Source organism: Amphiprion ocellaris, chromosome 3 (genome assembly GCF_022539595.1).
Source record: "Amphiprion ocellaris isolate individual 3 ecotype Okinawa chromosome 3, ASM2253959v1, whole genome shotgun sequence".
Lineage (NCBI taxonomy): Eukaryota > Metazoa > Chordata > Actinopteri > Pomacentridae > Amphiprion > Amphiprion ocellaris.
The window spans coordinates 26850652-26868880 of record NC_072768.1 but is presented as its reverse complement, the minus strand read 5'-3'; the positions used below and the strand labels follow the sequence as shown (position 1 = coordinate 26868880).

The 18229-nt window shown below is 41.1% G+C and overlaps 1 protein-coding gene across 2 annotated transcripts in view; it reads left to right on the top strand.

Moving 5' to 3' along the window:
* wasla (WASP like actin nucleation promoting factor a) overlaps nucleotides 1–18229 on the top strand; it is a 34296-nt gene that overhangs the window by 2175 nt on the left and 13892 nt on the right. Inside the window, exons 2-5 of one of the 2 annotated variants that reach the window (XM_055009262.1) lie at nucleotides 5391–5525; nucleotides 8852–8938; nucleotides 11617–11713; nucleotides 12788–12811. In XM_055009262.1, coding sequence (XP_054865237.1) covers nucleotides 5391–5525; nucleotides 8852–8938; nucleotides 11617–11713; nucleotides 12788–12811 — 343 coding nt within the window. The remainder of the gene's footprint in view (nucleotides 1–5390; nucleotides 5526–8851; nucleotides 8939–11616; nucleotides 11714–12787; nucleotides 12812–18229) is intronic. The other variant, XM_055009263.1, reaches the window with a different exon arrangement.

The window sequence follows — 18229 nt, the reverse complement described above, 5'->3', positions numbered from 1 at the left end:
TAGTGACTGAAATGTAGCTTAATATCAAAAACAGACAAATTACTAATCTTGTTGACTAATTTAAATCATAATTTTGCCATTTTTGAACCAAGTTTTATTGTAATAAAGCTCCTGTATATTTCAGAAAAAAATTTAGAAGTATAATACTGGAAACTGATACGGTTCGAATCTATGTCTTAAAGCAGAATATCTATATCACTAAATTTCCTTTCTTTACTGGCTCTGTATCATAGTTGATAGATTTCTTATTTTCAAAAAACAAGTGCGTTAAACAGTCACAACTTCAGCGATTTGTAAAAACTTAAACTATTAAATAGATTAACTAGAAAAGCACTCAGAGAGTGCAGTACTCCGCCAAGGCTGTTCAGTTGACGTATCATGTCCAACGGATGAAATCTTTAATAAAAAATGACCTTGCGCTGAGCACAAGCATGTGTAATGCATGTGCATGTTATGTATGAATACCAAATTGCATGTAAATTAATCTTATAAAAGTCTGTTGATCAGTTCATCACTTTTGGCAAACCTTTGTTTTGCTACTGTTAAAATAACCGTTCCTTCCATGCTTTTATTTTGAAGACGTATTTTTAATGTTGCAGGCTTTTATTTTGTCACCATTCCAGCAGCACAGATTCTCTAAGACGTGGTTTCTTGACATGACGAAGACGCTGCCGAAAAGTCAGAAAATTGAAATAAAGATGAAAGACAACGGTTCCACGCTGTTGCTGTCTAGCAAAGGATGTGTACAAACTTAGAAGCACTTAGTTGCAATGGGAACAAGCTCTTACGGTGAAGAAATGAGTGAAGTACAGAAAGGTGAATTTGTGTTCAAAATAAGGCTGACGGCTGAACTTAACGTGTCTGGCTGGGGTTTGCTACATTGCGTGACCTAAATATGTAGCGGATGGCAGGAATTGATGGGACTCAGAAACAGCCCACAGTTTAATCATTTGTTCCTTGTATGATTTCCAACTGATAAATCACAGTCAATTTGTAGTAGGATCGCAATCATGTGATCGTCAGCAGGTAACTGACACAGTGTTCACATCGTGGTTACAGCAACGCCGTGCCGGTTGCTATATCTCCCAATGGGAAATCTTTAACAAAGCTATAGATCCAGGCTATAAGCCGCATCACTGCCAAAATCTAATCACTTGGTCCTTGTGTCATTACTGAGCTTCTCTGAAAATTTCATCCAAATCTGTTGCTCCGTTTTTCAGTAATGTTTCACACAGACAGATTAACAGATTCACAGACGAACGTACGCCGATCATCGCATAACTCCGCCCGTTCCTTGGCGGAGTAATAAGTATGTAAAGCGAAACAGTAAAATCACTGCTATTTACTGCAGTGTCCTCTTTCATATCTCTAGCAAAATTAAAAGAGATGTATTTTTGGTGTTCAGCCTGGGATAAATCCATTTGTCACCAGGAAAGGAAAGTGTCATTTCATTCCACTATTGTTCCAGTCACTGGACTTAGTCTTGGTTAAAGACAAGAAGAGCACTCGTAGAGCACAGTCCTCTGCCAAGTACAGTGCCCCGTCTCACCATTTAAAAAAAAAAAGTCATCTGAACCACACTAAAACTTGATGGGCTCTTCCTTTGGTCATGCCCCTCTCTGTAGAGTTTTGTGAAAATTGGCTCAATAGTTTTTCTGTATTTGTGCTGACAGGAAGACAAACAAATGGCACTGAAAAACATATCAACACCGAGATGGAGGAACCAAAATTCGGTGTAACTTGTGAAGAGACTTGATATTCTCCTCTACACATTCATGTACACAGATGGAAGCTGTCATGGATGGTATTTCGCAAAGCAGGATTAGAAAGTTTGACTCTGTGGCAAAGCTAAATCTGGTGATACAAGTTTTAGTTTGAAAATTAAATCTACATCGGTTTTGGGGTTTGGATTTATCTTGTGGCAGATTTCATAAAATTTTTGGGGATGTACTGTATTTGGATTTAAGAATTGGATGTTTACAACTAGTTTCTTAATCTATTCTGACTCATCACTCCTTTTTTTAGGGTCTTAGAATTTTCTTGACCTCAGCAGTTATTCATCAAATCTTTTCTCTCGCTTCCAACTGAAAAGGTTGTAATTGATCCCCAAAGCCTCAGTTATAATCTGAGGCTAAAATGCATCAAACAACTTTGAACATTGCCTGAATCTTACAATAAGTCCAGCCTGTTAGCTGTTATAAATTTTTTGATTGAAGTCATCTTTTTAGCAAGTCGTTACTTTTAGTGTAAATGTATGAAAAAAATTGTGGCATATAGAAAAATGTGCATTATGAGGTCCCACAATTGGAGATGAAGTCTGTCAAATGTCTTTTTTGGTCCAACCAACAGTTTAGAAATTAGTATTGTTAATTTTCAGTTGAATGATTAAATGGTTCATGGCAAAATTTGTAGCCACCTCGTGGTAATGCTTTTATGAGCAGAGGCGGTTTTCTAAAACTCGTTACTCTGGTAACACACTTGACATTTACAATTTCATGTGTAATCAGTGAACAAGAATCAACCTCTGCAAGGACTTGAATGATCCCCAACTCTTTAGCCTAAAAAGGATGAGAAGTCTGTAAAGTGCTCAGAAACACTGACAGTTCAACAGTTTCATGTCAGGTTGTGCAAAGACTGTATTGTTATCTTCTTAACTCTTCTTTGAAGGATACCCCAAGAGAATCTGTTGTCTTTTGCTGAGCATCATTCTATTTATGAAGCACAAGAACAGCAGGCATCTGTTGCGGCAGTGTTAATTTGTTCCTTCTATATGTTACTACCGACTCGTTCCTGAACACACTCCCGTTGAGATGATTTCAGACAGAAAAACGTTCCAGATGCATGAAACCATAAAAGAAGTTAAAAGACATAAGCACTGCGAATAGTTTATTGTGATTCAGTTTGAACAATTGGTGCTAGAAGGGAATATGTTTGGTTTGACCATCCTGAGAACCAGGTTTCTTTTTTCACCAGTAGCACTGGTGCTTCCTAATGACAATGTATGGATTCTGGAAAAAAGACATATTATTCAGCACCATCACTTAGGAACAGAAGGAGATATGAATGTAAACTGTGACTGTGGCAGTATACAACCACAAAGCTGTAATTCTAATTACCGTAATTTCTGGGCTATTGAGCGCACCTGAATATAAGCAGCACCCACTACATTTAAAACGAGAAAAAGTTTTGTACATGTATAAGCCGCAGGTGTCCGTGTTGTAAGAGAGATGTTTACACAGAAAGTTGTTTTTTTTAAACTTTTAATTAAATAAATGCTTTTTTTCTGAACAGTGCCTGTAACATGGCAGTAACACAGCAGTAAAACGCATTGAGTCAGTTCTTCACGCTGCCGACTCCAACATCTCACCATCGGTTCATTGATGCCAAGCTTACTTGCAGCAGCTTTATTTCCTTCTTCAACAGGCAGATCAATTACCTTTAACTTAAAAGCTGCATCATATGCATTTCTTCGTTTGTTTTCCATGATGAGGGTGTGTGCAGGAAGCGCAAAATGACTTATCTGAAGAATTTGGTGTGAGTGCGTTTGATTTAATTCGAACAGTTCCCTTGGTCCACTGTGACCTGTTCGCTAATTTCATTCTGATGTGATGAGGCTAAATGTATTGACGACATGAAGCTCACCCGTAAAAATCTATACATTAGTTGCATCGTCGTATAAGCCACAGGGTTCAAAGCGTGAGAAAAAAATGGCGGCTTATAGTCCGGAAAGTACGGTAACTATTGAGTCCACACCATCATTTTTCATTACTAATCCAGTAATTGTTTCATGTATTTAAGGCATGATAGTATACCTATTCATCCTCGGCCATTCGATAAGTGATGTTTGGATTGGTATGAGACTACTTTAATTTTTGCCCTATGATCCCAACAGTTACTGTCAAAGTAGTCAGTTTATGTCTCCCACCATGTAGAGCTCAACCTAAACACAAACATCTAGCCCCTGCCTGCTGTCGTACAGTGGCAATGACGAAACTTTAGTTAAACAAGATGGTAGTCTCCTCAGTGTTACCTAAAAGAGAAAAAGGCAGTGATACTTTGTGCAGGTCTAATGCCATGGCTACACCGAACACTCAATGTATGATAAAGTACAACATCAGGCATGTTTCTGTCAACTGACTATCACATTTGGCTAATATTTTCAGCTGTAGCGCCAAAGACGCACAGCCTTAAAGGAAATATTCAATGACCAGCTGATAAGTATTATCTACTGCTGACCGCCACTGATATTGTGGGTCAGGCATATGGGTTCTGTAAAGCGTCTCAAGACAATTTCACTGTAATTGGCGCCATATAAATAAAATTGAATTGAATATTGTCCTTCAGGTTTCTGGTTATCAGATGCTTGTTGATGTAACCTGCAGAGAGTCTGTGAGTGCGCTGTGTCAGTGTTTACTGCTGAATACTGTCCCTTAGAGAAAATTCACAGAACTTAAATGAGGCTTTTGACAGCAAACCTTTGACCTTGCCTGTGTGATGCTGAGTGGTGATTTCATGGTAAAAAGTGTTTCCTGGTGCAGCTCTGACCTGCTGCTCATAAATCACAGAGAAGGAAACAGGCCTAGTGGCATTTCCTCTTTCCTCCCCCAGTGGCTGGAGTTACTTTCTGCCGCAGAGGGAGGAATCCTGGCAGAGGATTTAAGACAGTGCGACCTCTGCAGAAACCACAAACCAGAAGAGTACGAGGACTACGCAGTGCTGAGGACAGCAGCTGGACTCTGCTTCCTGTTCTCCAGAAAAGGAGGTTAAAACATTGTGGTGAAATGTCAGACCCACTGTCACTCTGACAAAGTTGCAGAGGTAATCAGAGCAATTCCCTTTAAAATTAGCAGGTTGATTTTGGTCCTCCAAAGTTGGGGATCTGTGTATAAATAATGGCAAAGACTTATTGTTTTTATTCTAATTTGCTGGGCTACATCAAGACAACAAACAAGTCACAGCTTACAAGTGAATGGGAAGATTCTGTGCAGACGTCCTGCCATAATGTCATACTTAATATATTAATTATCTTGGTACATTTGAGAATCCACTGATAAAGCATTTGCATGTGCGACTCCTAATCTGATTTCCAAAGGTCTTAGTGTTGTCCCAATGATCTGCTCTGTTTCTGCCCTGGTTTAGTAAGGCTTATCATTGTTTAAAGGTTTTGCATCATGTACATTTCCTCTTCCTCTTTCTCTGCTGTGTCACATGTTCTGAGAGGCTTGCGTCAAGGGTCTGTATGAGTCTGTAAAATGTAGACGCGGTATGTCGATTAAACAGTTAAAATTCTCATGATTAAGCAATGCCACTACTGCTTTAGCAGATTTTTATGGGTTTACTCTTTTAATGAATAATGAAGCACACCTTTTCCTCTTTCTCTGTATATTCAGACCCTGTGCTCGGCGGTGGTTCAGGTGTATGTAGCCGACCGAAGCTGTAGCTGGGTGAAGAGGTGCTGTGGAGTGGCCTGCCTAGTCAAAGACAACCCCCAGAGATCCTACTTCATCAGAGTGTTTGACATCAAGGTGAGTAACACTATGCTGTCATGGAAAGATCTGTTAAAGCTTTTAACACTGCAGCATAGATGAATGATGCATCTTCAGGGACTAGTTTTAGATTTTGGTGTTTTCACTTTCTAGTAGAAAGTTGGATGAGAAGCTGTCAGTTGGCTTAGCTAAGCTTAAAGACGGGGCACAGTGGAATCAGCCTGTTGTGCTTTGTCCAAATGTAACAGATCCCACCTACCAGCAACTATAATGCTCACAAACAGATGTACTGTTTATGATCTTGGTTGTTAAAGCTGCACAGAAATGCTGTTTTACAGGTGTTATGTTGACCTGTTTGCTAGTTGGAAACTGAAACAGTCGGCTGGTTTCTTGGGAGCTGCACAGAGCCAAGAAATTGCAGAACACACAACTCCAGCATAAACTGACTAATCAGACAATTATTTTATATATATTAAGCAGTAGGGATAAAATATGTCAAATAGTGAGCTTTAGAGGTGCGTCACATACAGATGTCAGCTTTTGCTCACAATAACATTAACCATTGTGCTAAAGTCATGGACGAAAGTATTGGCACCCCTGGAATTTTTCCAGAAAATACACCATTTCTCCCAGAAATTGTTGCAATTACAAATGTTTTTGGTATGCATGTGTTTATTTCCTTGATGTGCATTGGAAAAATAGAGAAAAGCAGAAGGAAAAAAGCCAAAATTGACAGAATTTTACACAAAACTCAAAAAATGGGTCAGACAAAATTGTTGGCACCCTCAACTCAATATTTGGTTGCACACCCTTTGGAAGAAATAACTGAAACCAATCGCTTCCTATGACCATCAACAAATTTCTTACACTTCTCCAATGGAATTTTGGATCACTCTTCTTTTGCAAACTGCTCCAGGTCTCTCAGATTTGAAGGGTGCCTTCTTGTAACAATAATTTTGAGATCTCTCCATAGGTGTTCAATGGGATTTAGATCCGGACTCATTGCTGGCCACTTCAGAACTCTCCAGCGCTTTGTCTCCAACCATTTCTTGTTGCTATTTGAGGTATGATTCCAGTCATTGTCCTGCTGGAACACCCAAGACCTCTGACGCAGACCCAGCTTTCTGACACTAGGCCCTACACTGCGGCCCAAAATATTTTGATAGTCTCTACCTTAGTCTCATCTGTCCACAAAATGTTGTCCCAGAAGGATTGAGGCTTACTCAGGTACATTTTTGCAAACTCCAGTCTGGCTTTTTTATGTTTCTTTGTCAGCAGTGGGGTTCTCCTCTATCTCCTGCCATAGCGCTTCTTCTCAGTCAGATGACGACGTGTGGTCCAAGCTGACACTTTTGCACCCTGAGTCTGCAGGATAGCCTGAATTTGTGTGGAAGTTGACTGAGGATGTTTATCCATCATTCAAACTATCCTGCGTTGCATTCTTTCATCAATTTTTCTCTTCCATCCCCATCCAGGGAGATTAGCCACAGTTCCATGGGTTATAAACTTCTTGATTATATTACGCACAGTGGACAAAGGAACTTCAAGATCTCTGGAGATAGTCTTGTAACCTTTAGATTGTTCATGTTTTTCTGCAGTTTTGCTTCTTAAGTCCTCAGACACTTCTTGTCTCTTCTTTCTCTTCTCCATGCTTGGTGTGACACACATAGGCACACAACACAAAGGTTGAGTCAACTTTTACATGTTCTAACTGGCTTCAGGTGTGATTTCTATATTGCCAGCACCTGTTACTTGCCACAGGTGAGTTTAAACAAGCATCACATGTTTGAAATAAAATGATTTACCCACAGTTTTAAAAGGGTGCCAACAATTGCGTCCAGCCCATTTTTTAAAGTTTTGTGTAAAATTATATCAATTTTGGCTTTTTTTTCTTCTGCTTTTTTGTGTTTTTCCAGTGCACATCAAGGAAATAAACATGTATACCAAAAACATTTGTAATTGCAACAATTTCTGGGAGAAATGGTGTATTTTCTGGAAAAATTCTAGGGGTGCCAATCCTTTTGTCCATGACTGTACAGTGTTATAGCTTGATAAAAAACGGAATGCTTCTCAGATTCCCCAAAACTTAAGCGTTAGTAAAACTGTGATACACAGTCACTGAACACTCACTGAGATATTTGTAGGAGCAGCATCAGTTCTCAGTGTCATGGATACCACAAGATGCTGGAAACATCCCTTTGGGACTCGCTCCATGTTGACATGATTGCATCACATCATTTCTGCCTATTTGCCAGCTGCACATTCATACTGCCAATCTCTTCTGCCACATCCCAAAGTTGTACTGTTGAATTTACATCTGGTGGCTGTGTGGGCCTCTGAAGTCCACTGTCATGTTAATTAATCTGTTTTCAGAAAACTTGTGCTTTGTCTAATGGGTCGATATATTGGCTTCTAGAAGAAGCCAATATAGAGATGGTAAACTGTGATCATGAAGGGATAAATATGGTCAACAACATTACTCAGCATGTTATAAAAATCATGATTATTGGTATTAAAGTGCCCAAAGTATGCCAAGCAAACATTATCCACATCATTACATCACTACAACAGTTGGTACAAAGCAGGTTGGGTCCTAACGTTTGTGGCAATGACTCCAAATTCTAAGTTTACCACCTGCAGCCTCAGCAGAAATCGAGATTCATCAGAATTGGCTGCATTTTTCCTGTCTGTATCATTTAAATCTTTTTGTTTCCTATTTTTTATTCTCACCACCTGCTTTGTCTGTCTCACTGCTTCTACAATGGTTTGAGGCCAGACTGCATCCATACACTTAGTGTACTTATTGAATAAAATATTAGTGTTTTAAAGATGATGTGCATTCAGTTATACAAGACTAATGGATCAAAATGAATTACAAGCCACAGATCTGTGTTTACAGACAGATGCTCATACAGACTCTGAAATTCATCTAGACAGAGTAATGAAGTGGAGAGCTCTCCTCGGTACTAGGTGCTGTGGTTACCCTGAAAGACACTCCAGTTAATTAAAGTTGTTATTGTTATTATCGATGGGTGGCATAGTGTGGTACTGTTTAGCACTGTGGCCTCACAGCAAGAAGGTTCAGGGTGTCAACCTTTTGCTCTGTTAAGGCCTATCTGTTTAGAGTTTCCATGTTCTTCCTGTGGCTGTGTGGGTTTTCTTCAAAGCAGTTAGTCCGTGGAAGGTAACACGTAGGTCTAAAAATCAGGGGTTTGCTTTTTAAACAAACAAGAAAGCAGAAATATAAATACAGTAAATATATAAAGTGTAGGTGATCTACAACCTGTGAAGAAGTCGGTTTGTTCCCTCTGAACTTCTAGAAGAATCTTTTCTGATATGTCTTTATGTGCTTCATGGTTTTGCAGGAGGGGAAAACCATGTTTGAACAGGAACTGTACCACAGCTTCTCCATTAGCAGCTCCAGACCATACTTCATCTCATTTGCAGGCGACGTAAGTATCCAACTCTTTGTGATTACTTCAGAACTTAACATCCACAGCAGCTGGTCTATAATAATCAGAGACTATTATACAGACTCATGTGCTTTGAACACATTAGTTTAGTATTTTCTACCTTGCCTGACAATATTTAGTGCTTGCTAATCATTATGAGATTTCTAAACCAGAAGAGGTAAGTTTTCCCAATCAAATTATTGGTGCTTAAACCCCTTTAATCATTTTTTAAATATTTTTTTAACTTAATAGTGTGCCCCTAGAAAAGACTATCTACATTTTTCTTTCCTTTCTCCATCAATCAAAATGTGGATCTGTCTGAATGAGTCATTCAAGCTTGCAACCCCTGGCTGGACAACAGATCCACCCATGTAGCATAGATCTACCCTCCTTACTCCTAATGAGTAGCTGCCTTCCATTCTGCTGACTGCTGTTAGCTGCAAGAATGAACTCAAGAGTCCTTATGCACTCTCAGCATCTCAGGAACTGAAGACTCAGATCATTGTGTTCTTTGATGATGGCTATGCCCCTGGTAGTGTTGATTGAATAATTGTAATTAATAATCATAAACTTCTTATTTTTTTAAATTTATAGATAAATTCTCAAGTCTGTTCCTGTACATATACACTGATCACACATAACATTATGACTACTGACAGATGGAGGGAATAAGACTGATTGTCTCTTCATCATGACACCCATTAGTGGGCTGGATATATTAGGTAGCAAGTGAATATTTCGTCCTCAAAGTTGATGTGTTAGAAGCAAGAAAAATGGGCAAGTGTAAGGATTTGAGCGAGTTTGACAAGGACCAAATTGTGATGGCTAGACGACTGGGTCATAGCATCTCCAAAAACTGTAGCTCTTGTGGGGTGTTCCCAGTCTGCAATGGTCAGTATCAATCAAAAGTGATCCAAGGAAGGAACAGTGGTGAACCAGCGACAGTCATGGGCAGCCACGGCTCATTGATGCACATGAGGATTGAAGGCTGGCCCATGTGGTCCAATCCCACGCATGAGCTAGTGTTGTTCACATTGCTGGAGAAGTTAATGCTGGTTTTGATAGAAAGGTGTCAGAATACGCAGTGCGTCGCAGTTTGTTGCATATGGGGCTGCATAGCCACAGACCAATCAGGGTGCCCATGCTGACCCCTGTGCACCGTCAAAAGCACCAACAATGGACACGTGAGCATCAGAAGTGGACCACAGAGCCATAGAAGAAAGTGGCCTGGTCTGATGAATCACAATTTGTTTTACATCACGTGGATCGTCGGGTTAATACACGTGGATGACCTGGGGAACGCATGGCACCAGGATGGGTCCTTCCATGCATGTGGATGTCACTTTGACACGTACCACCTACTTAAGCATTGTTGCAAACCATGTACACCCTTTCATGAAAATGGTGTTCCCTGATGGCTGTGGCCTCTTTGAGCAGGATAATGTGGTGTGCCAAAAATGAGAAATGTTTCAGGAATGGCTTGAGGAGCACAATAATGACTTTGAGGTGTTGGCTTGGACTCCAACTTTTTCAGATCTCAGTCTAATCAAGTAACTGTAGGATGTTCTGGACAAACAAGTCTGATCCATGGAGGCCCCACCTCACAACCTCCAGGACTTAAAGGATCTGCTGCTAACATCTTGATGCCAGATACCACAGCACACCTTCAGAGGTCTAAGTCCATGCCTCAATGGGTCAGGGCTGTTTTGGCAGCAGAAGGAGGACCAGCACAATATTAGGCAGGTGGTCATAATATTATACCTGATTGTGGGATGCTGCTGCTGACCTTCCTCCAGCCCACTGCTTCCAGCTGCCCATTTCCACCAGTCTACTCGGCATCACCCTTACTATACTTGATATGCTCATCTACACACGGTTTCTGCATCACCTGCTGGTTCCACTCCACCAGCCTCCAGAACAGAAACCGCCTACAGAGGACTGTCACTGTATGCTCAAAAATCATAGGACTGCCTCTCAGAACTGTGTCTGCAGTGTATGAACAGTTAACATGTAGACTGGCAAACAAACCGGATCATCCGTGACCCCTCACATTCACTCTTCTCTGCATTTGAGTGGCTTCCTTCTGGTCGACGGCTTTGCTGCCCTGAGGCAGACACAGAGGAGAAGGGCTACCTTTACTTCCCGCTGTATATGTAGTATATTTAATGCCAGAGCCTTACACCATAACAGTAAACTTATGAATCATTTTCAATGTTAGCTTGTACTTTCTATGTATCATCTAGCTTATCATGCATGTATCCAATTGTGTGTTATATGTTCCTTGTTCCCCACCCCCCTCTTCTCCCATCCCTCCCCCTCCCTTTCCTCTCACCCTCCCACTCTACCTCTTCTGTCCCTCCCAGTCTGCCGGCCAGCAGGCAGATGGGTCCCCCCATATAAAGACCCGGGTTCTGCTGAAGGTGTCTTCCTGTTAAAAGGGAGTTTTTTTCTTGCCACTGCCACCTTAGGGCTTGCTCTAGGGGTTTAGGTATGTGGTTTCTGTAAAGCATCTTGAGACAACTTGAACTGTTATTGGCACTATGTAAATAAAATTGAACTGAAATTGAATTGGTATATAAATCTTATACAAGGTGTTCAGACCAAATGCCATAAGGTCTTCCTGTTCTTTAAAGAAAGGTGTCATTAAAATCACATGTGGCTCTTCATCCTTCTTTCAGAGTTGTCAGATTGGTCTGAACTTTGCTAGTGAAGAAGAGGCCAAACGATTCAGAGCTGCCATCAATGACCTGCTCAACCGACGACAAAGGAAAACAGGTCAGTTTCCCTGTGCAAGTTGTTCTTTTTTCTGTTTCCTCAGTCACTATGACCTTTCACACCTCACACTGAAGAACTCACCTCCTGTTGTACTAACCCAGCCTTAATCTGAGCCCCAAACCAGTCTACCTCACTTATGTCCAACTGTACCAGGGAAATAAGCAGTTTTTATTCTACATGAAAAATGAAAACACAATGAAGTTTTGCTGTGTCTGCATTATTCATATCATCTCAAGCATAGTAAATATTGACATAATACAACAACAGTAAACAACATCAAGCCGCGTGTCCACTACATGCGATTTTGCTGCACGGCAGCGCACCACATCTGAAAATCGTACGGATGGTGGGTGGTCACTAGCGGACCACAACATTGTCACATGACAGCGCTGGAGCAACAGTGGGCCACTACATGCTCACGTGACCGAGCTTTCAGCTTGACGGTTCGGCAGGCATGTTGGATAAACACAGCAGCTCGGCCGCAAACTTTCTCACAGTTTGGTTTGGGACAGTTTTCCTTTCTCTGCAGCTCTGAGCTCAGCATCTTTCTCTCTGCTGTTGTGAAACAGTGTAGTAAATACCTCTGCAGTGAGGCTCCTCTTTGGCTTCCCTCCAGCTCCTCTCAGCATGCTGGCCTTTTGAAGTGCACAGTTCAAACTGTGCTGATGAGTGAGGGTTCAAAGGCTCACAGAGCTGAGACACAGAAGGCTTTAAAGGCAGTGGAGGCAGGGCAGTGTATGCCACAACTTGGCTTTCAAATCTTTTGCTTCTCTTCTTCTTCTTCTGCTCATGTTAAAGGCTTCCTGACTCTTCTGCCTGCTGTGCCAAAGATGTGTGACAGCATGTTATCTTTGTCAACTTTGATACCTCAGGGATTTAAAACTACTGACTTCTCTCTGATAGCCGCCCAATTGTACTAACTGAACCTCATAACACTTCCTGACTCTTGGAACAGCTCACCTTCTTCTTGCCTATTAAAAAGTCCAAACAACTTCCATTTCATGCGTTCTGAAGTTCGTTGGTTCCTGTTGACGCTGTCCTGCAACTATAATTGTGTGAATTTTTCTTTTGCAGAGAAAAGAAGTGACCCTAAAAATGGTATGTTGAACTTAATATTCATAATGCAGCTTCAGTAAATCAGATCAGCATGAATTAGTATTGTTTTGGTACTTTATTTACTAATATCTATCAGTATCGATATTGATCTGTTAACTTTTGTTTATTTTTTTTTCAAAATCCAGCCTTAAAAATACCAATAACATGGACACAAGATTAAAAAATAAATGCATCCAGGTCCCCTTTCCACGTCCTGTGTATCGAAAAAACACAGCAAATACAATGAAGCACAAAATGTACACAGGACACAGCAACAGCACCACCGCGCTTTAAAACCCATTCATTTCAATGGTATGCCGCTCCACCGAGGAAAGTGCACGCACAGTGCAGCCTGCTGGTTCAAAAGTTGCACACCTGCCACTGTCACAGGGCAAATATGTTGAGTTTTGACAGTCCATACCGCATCCTGTGTGAAAAGCCCTTTAGGGACGTTAACATTTCAGTTTGACTTAATCAACTAATGACAATGCTACAGAGAAAATAGTAATCCAGGTGCCAAAGCACTGTTCAGACTTTCATGTTTATTGATTGGTGTGGGCACGAAATGCACTCTGAGAAGTGACTCATTTAAATACACAGACGAACAGAAGAGAAGAAACTGATACAGCTTTTACTAAATCAGACTAGCTGTACTTGTAGCAAGACCAGCAGCTTTGTGCTACTGCACTAAATTATTAGGTAACACTTGCATATACTGAATTTTCATGTTCTGCTCATGCTTTCATGAGTTTTAACTGGGTACTCCGGTTTCTTTCCACAGTTCAAAGACAAGCTGAGGTTAATTTGTGATTCTGAATTTAGCCATAGGTGTGAGTACATGCATGCCTGGTTTTCCCTCCAGTAGCGGTCTATGGTTATTAGATAAATAGATAATGGGCATTTACATATGCACCGAAATGTTTAGTCTGAGCATCCCTCCAGCTCTGCTTAAATTTTTTGTTTTAGACAAAATGTATGTTTACTGTTACTGAATGCAGTAACAGATTATGTAACAATCCTAGAGGTGAGCAAAAGTTTACATACACTTGTAAAGACCATGTATGTCATTGCAGTCTTGAGTTTCTAATGACTCCTATAACTCTAAATTTTCTAGGATGGAATTATTGAAACCCATGCATCTTTGTCACAGACAAAAAAAAAACAACAAACAATAATGCATTTTAGTGCTTTCATAGATTTGTTATGGGTTATCTGAAAATATAACAATGTACTTGATCAAATATTCATATAACAATGCTAATATTTGGTTAAATATCCCATTTTCACCTCGACGACGTTTTTGGTAGCCATCCACATGCTTCTGTCAGACTTCAGGTTACATCTTTGACCACTCATCCTAAAGAATTGGTACAGTTAAACTACACTTGGTGGCTTTCTGACAGCCTATTAGCTAATGGTTATGTAAAACATGCTTGACTTTGGACACAGTTGAAAAAATGATATTTTATAATGAAGTTATTTCGACTGACTAATGAACCTAGACAGTTTCATGGTGATCCTCGCTCAGAATTGTTCCAGCTGTGAGTCACCTAAATGTAAACAAAGCCACACATATAATTAACAAACACAGTGTCCAGGTAGAGTGCCAAAACTTGTTTCCAACATGAAACAGCAGCTTATTGGTTACAAACACACAAAGACGTCTGATTCTGTTGCCCCACATTGCTCTGACCTGGATTAACTAACATCTTGTATGGCAGAGTTGTTTTGACTGAGATCAGCAGTTGGGGTATCTGTTTGGACTCTCATTGTGATGCGTGTGGGCTTCTGTGACCTTACAGGACCAATTAGTAAACTGTATGCATCTTGTAGAGATCTCACTGTATATGCAAGACTAATAGATACAGTGTTTATGCCCAAAACAGATGGTTTTGTGTGGATGACAAACGGCAGCAGTCTGCAGTAGGCATTGTGTTGTTTCCTGCACATTGGCAGTGTTGTTCCACAGACTGTGTGACTCACACACTGACATAGCGTAGAGTCTGCCGCAGGTTAATCTGGTTAGCAGGAAGACCATCTGTGCCATATGCAGAACACATGGTCTCTGTTGTTGTACCCTTTAAACCTTGTTGTGATGTACATTAGGCCTAATCTGTAATCCCTAGTCACTGCTGCTGTTTATCTGGTTTTGTATGGATATAATTTATTCCTTGATAGAAATACAGTATCTCACAAAAGTGAGTCCACCCCTTGCATTTCTCCAAATATTTAATGATATCTATTCATGGGACAACACTTGACGAAATGAAACATTCATACAATGTAAAGTAGTCACCGTACAGCTTGGATAACAGTGTACATTTTATCTTCCCATCAAAATAACTAAAACACAGCCATTAATGTCTAAACTGCTGGCAACAAAAGTGAGTACACCCTGAACTGAAAATGTCCAAATTGGGCCCAAGTGCACATTTTCCATCCCCAGTTTCATGTGACTTGTTAGCGTTAAAAGGTCTCAGGTGTGAAAGGTGAGCAGGTGTGTTTAATTTGGTAATATCACTCTCACACATCTCACATTGGTCACTGGAAGTTCAACATGGCACCTCATGGCAAAGAACTCTCTGAGGATCTGAGAAAAAGGATTGTTGCTCTACATAACGATGGCCTAGGCTATAAGAAGATTGCCATCACCCTGAAATTGAGCTGCAGCACGGTGGCCAAGAGCATCCAGCGGTTTAAGAGGACCGGTTCTACTCAGAACAGGCCTCGCCATGGTCGACCAAAGAAGTTGAGTGCACGTGCTCAGCGTCGAATCCACAGGTTGTCTTTGGGAAATAGGCGTAGGAGTGCTGCCAGCATTGCTGCAGAGGTTGGAGGGGTGGGGGGTCAGCCTGTCAGTGCTCAGACCATACGCCACACACTGCATCAAATTGACCTCTATGGCTGTCGTCCCAGAAGAAAGCCTCTTCTAAAGATGATGCACAAGGAAGCCCGCAAACAGTTTGCTGAAGACAAGCAGACTAAGGATATGGATTACTGGAACCATGTCCTGTGGTCTGATGAGACCAAGATAAACTTATTTGGTTCAGATGGTGTCAAGCGTGTGTGGCGGCAGCCAGGTGAGGAGTACAAAGACAAGAGTGTCTTGCCTACAGTCATGGTGGTGGGAGTGTCATGGTCTGGGGCTGTATGAGTGCTGCCGGCACTGGAAAATTACAGTTTATTGAGGGAAGCATGAATGCCAAAATGTACTGTGACATACTGAAGCAGAGCATGATCCCCTCCCTTAAGAAGCTGGGCCGCAGGGCATTATTCCAACATGATAATGACCCCAAACACACCTCCAAGATGACCACTGCCTTGCTAGAGAAGCTGAGAGTAAAGGTGATGGACTGGCCAAGCATGTCTCCAGACCTAAACCCAATTGAGCATCTGTGGGGCATCCTTAAACGGAAGGTGGAGGAGCGTAAGGTCTCTAACATCCACCAGCTCCGTGATGTCATCATGGAGGAGTGGGAGATGATTCCAGTGGCAACCTGTGAAGCTCTGGTGAACTCCATGCCCAGGAGGGTGAAGGCAGTGCTGGAAAATAATGGTGGCCACACAAAATATTGACACTTGGGCCCAATTTGGACATTTTCAGTTAGGGGTGTACTCACTTTTGTTGCCAGCAGTTTAGACATTAATGGCTGTCTTTTAGTTATTTTGATGGGAAGATAAAATGTACACTGTTATCCAAGCTGTACGGTGACTACTTTACATTGTATGAATGTTTCATTTCGTCAGTGTTGTCCCATGAATAGATATCATTAAATATTTGGAGAAATGCAAGGGGTGGACTCACTTTTGTGAGATACTGTATGTTTTTTGTTAAGAAGTCAGCTTAATATTTTGTAAACGTAAGTGTAAATGTGCCAGAATTTGGGGCTGGAGGGGCTGAAGGCCAGGGGCCGGAACCTATCCCCGCTGACTTGGGGTGAAGACAGGGGACCCCCTGGACAGGTTGCCAGTCTGTCGCAGGGCTACATGTACAGACATACAATCACACTCACATTCACACCTACGGGCAATTTAGAATAATCAGTTAACTTCAGCATGTTTTCGGACTGTGGGAGGAAGCCGGAGCACCTGGAGAAAACCCACGCATACACAGGGAGAACATGCAAACTCCATACAGAAAGATCCTGGGAAGGCCGGGGCGCAACCTGGGGATCTTCTAGCTGCAAGGCAAAGTGCTAACCACCACGCCACTGTGCAGCCGGCAACAAAAGTCCCCCAAATAAAATTGCTGACCTGACACCTCCAACTGCTGACAAGGTGTGATTATTACTCAGTCATGCAATCCGAGAGACTTCAAAGTCACTTTTTTATGTTTGTGACATCCAAGTGCAGTGCGCAGCACAACACAGACGCAAGCCAGGGAGTGAGCAGCTTTTTTAGTTTGTGGGCTAGCTGCAATTTTCATACAAAGGAATGAACTCTGTTGAGTCCCATTTTCAGTTCTTAAAATGCATCCGTGAGTTGTGCTGTTATACACTTTTGACACCCTCAATAAATAGCTCTGTTTTCAGGCTCATTGTCAGCAGAAGGACAAAACACAGCACAAAAAAGTTTAGCCACTTTAATCACTACATAACAAGATGATTTGTCTAATGAGCCCATAAAGACTTATTAATTGACCTTAATTTTTAAATATTATAGAATGTTTAAGAAACAGTCAGTTTTATTCATGAATTAAAGCCTTCAATCGTTGTTTTGTATGATTCTCTTGTGTCTCCTGGGTTCAAATCATAAGTTGGTTCAGTTTAATTAAAGCAATTCATGAGTCAATGCAAGAAAACTATATCGCTGTTGTAAATTTTTGGTTATATGTTTTTATTAGACATTTGTTTGCATAGTGCTGTTGACCAATTGTGCAATTAATGAAGTACTTTAAAGTGAGGGAGCGCATGTCCTATGTTTTTAGTCATGGTTGTCGAACTTATGTAATTGAGTAACTAGTTGTGTTTGCAAAATTAGACACATGCAAGCCTCTGCTTCAGGCTGAATGAAGAGTCAACGTAGCAGTCTGGGCATAATGGCTTTAGCGCAGTGCATGTCTTTATGTCCCTATTCTTCCCAAATGTACATGCTATTTTAGTGTGTTTGTTTGGCTGCACCTGAACACCAACATGAACAAAGTTGTGAGTAATGGTCCCAGTGCATCAGACCTCCTGTTCTTTAGCTGTGTTTGCACGTTGTCTGAAAGACTTTTTACTTTCATCATGTCCTCTGACTTATGGCAAAATGCGATGCTGTAAAGACTGTCCCCAGGATGCTTTGAACAGGTCAGTCATCTCTTTGCTTCATGGACTTGTGCCTGGATCCGAGAACAATTTGGAAGTATATACACAGTCATATGGACAATTTTCAAATTTACTTTATTTGCAATGAATGCATGTTATGCATTGCACTGCACGA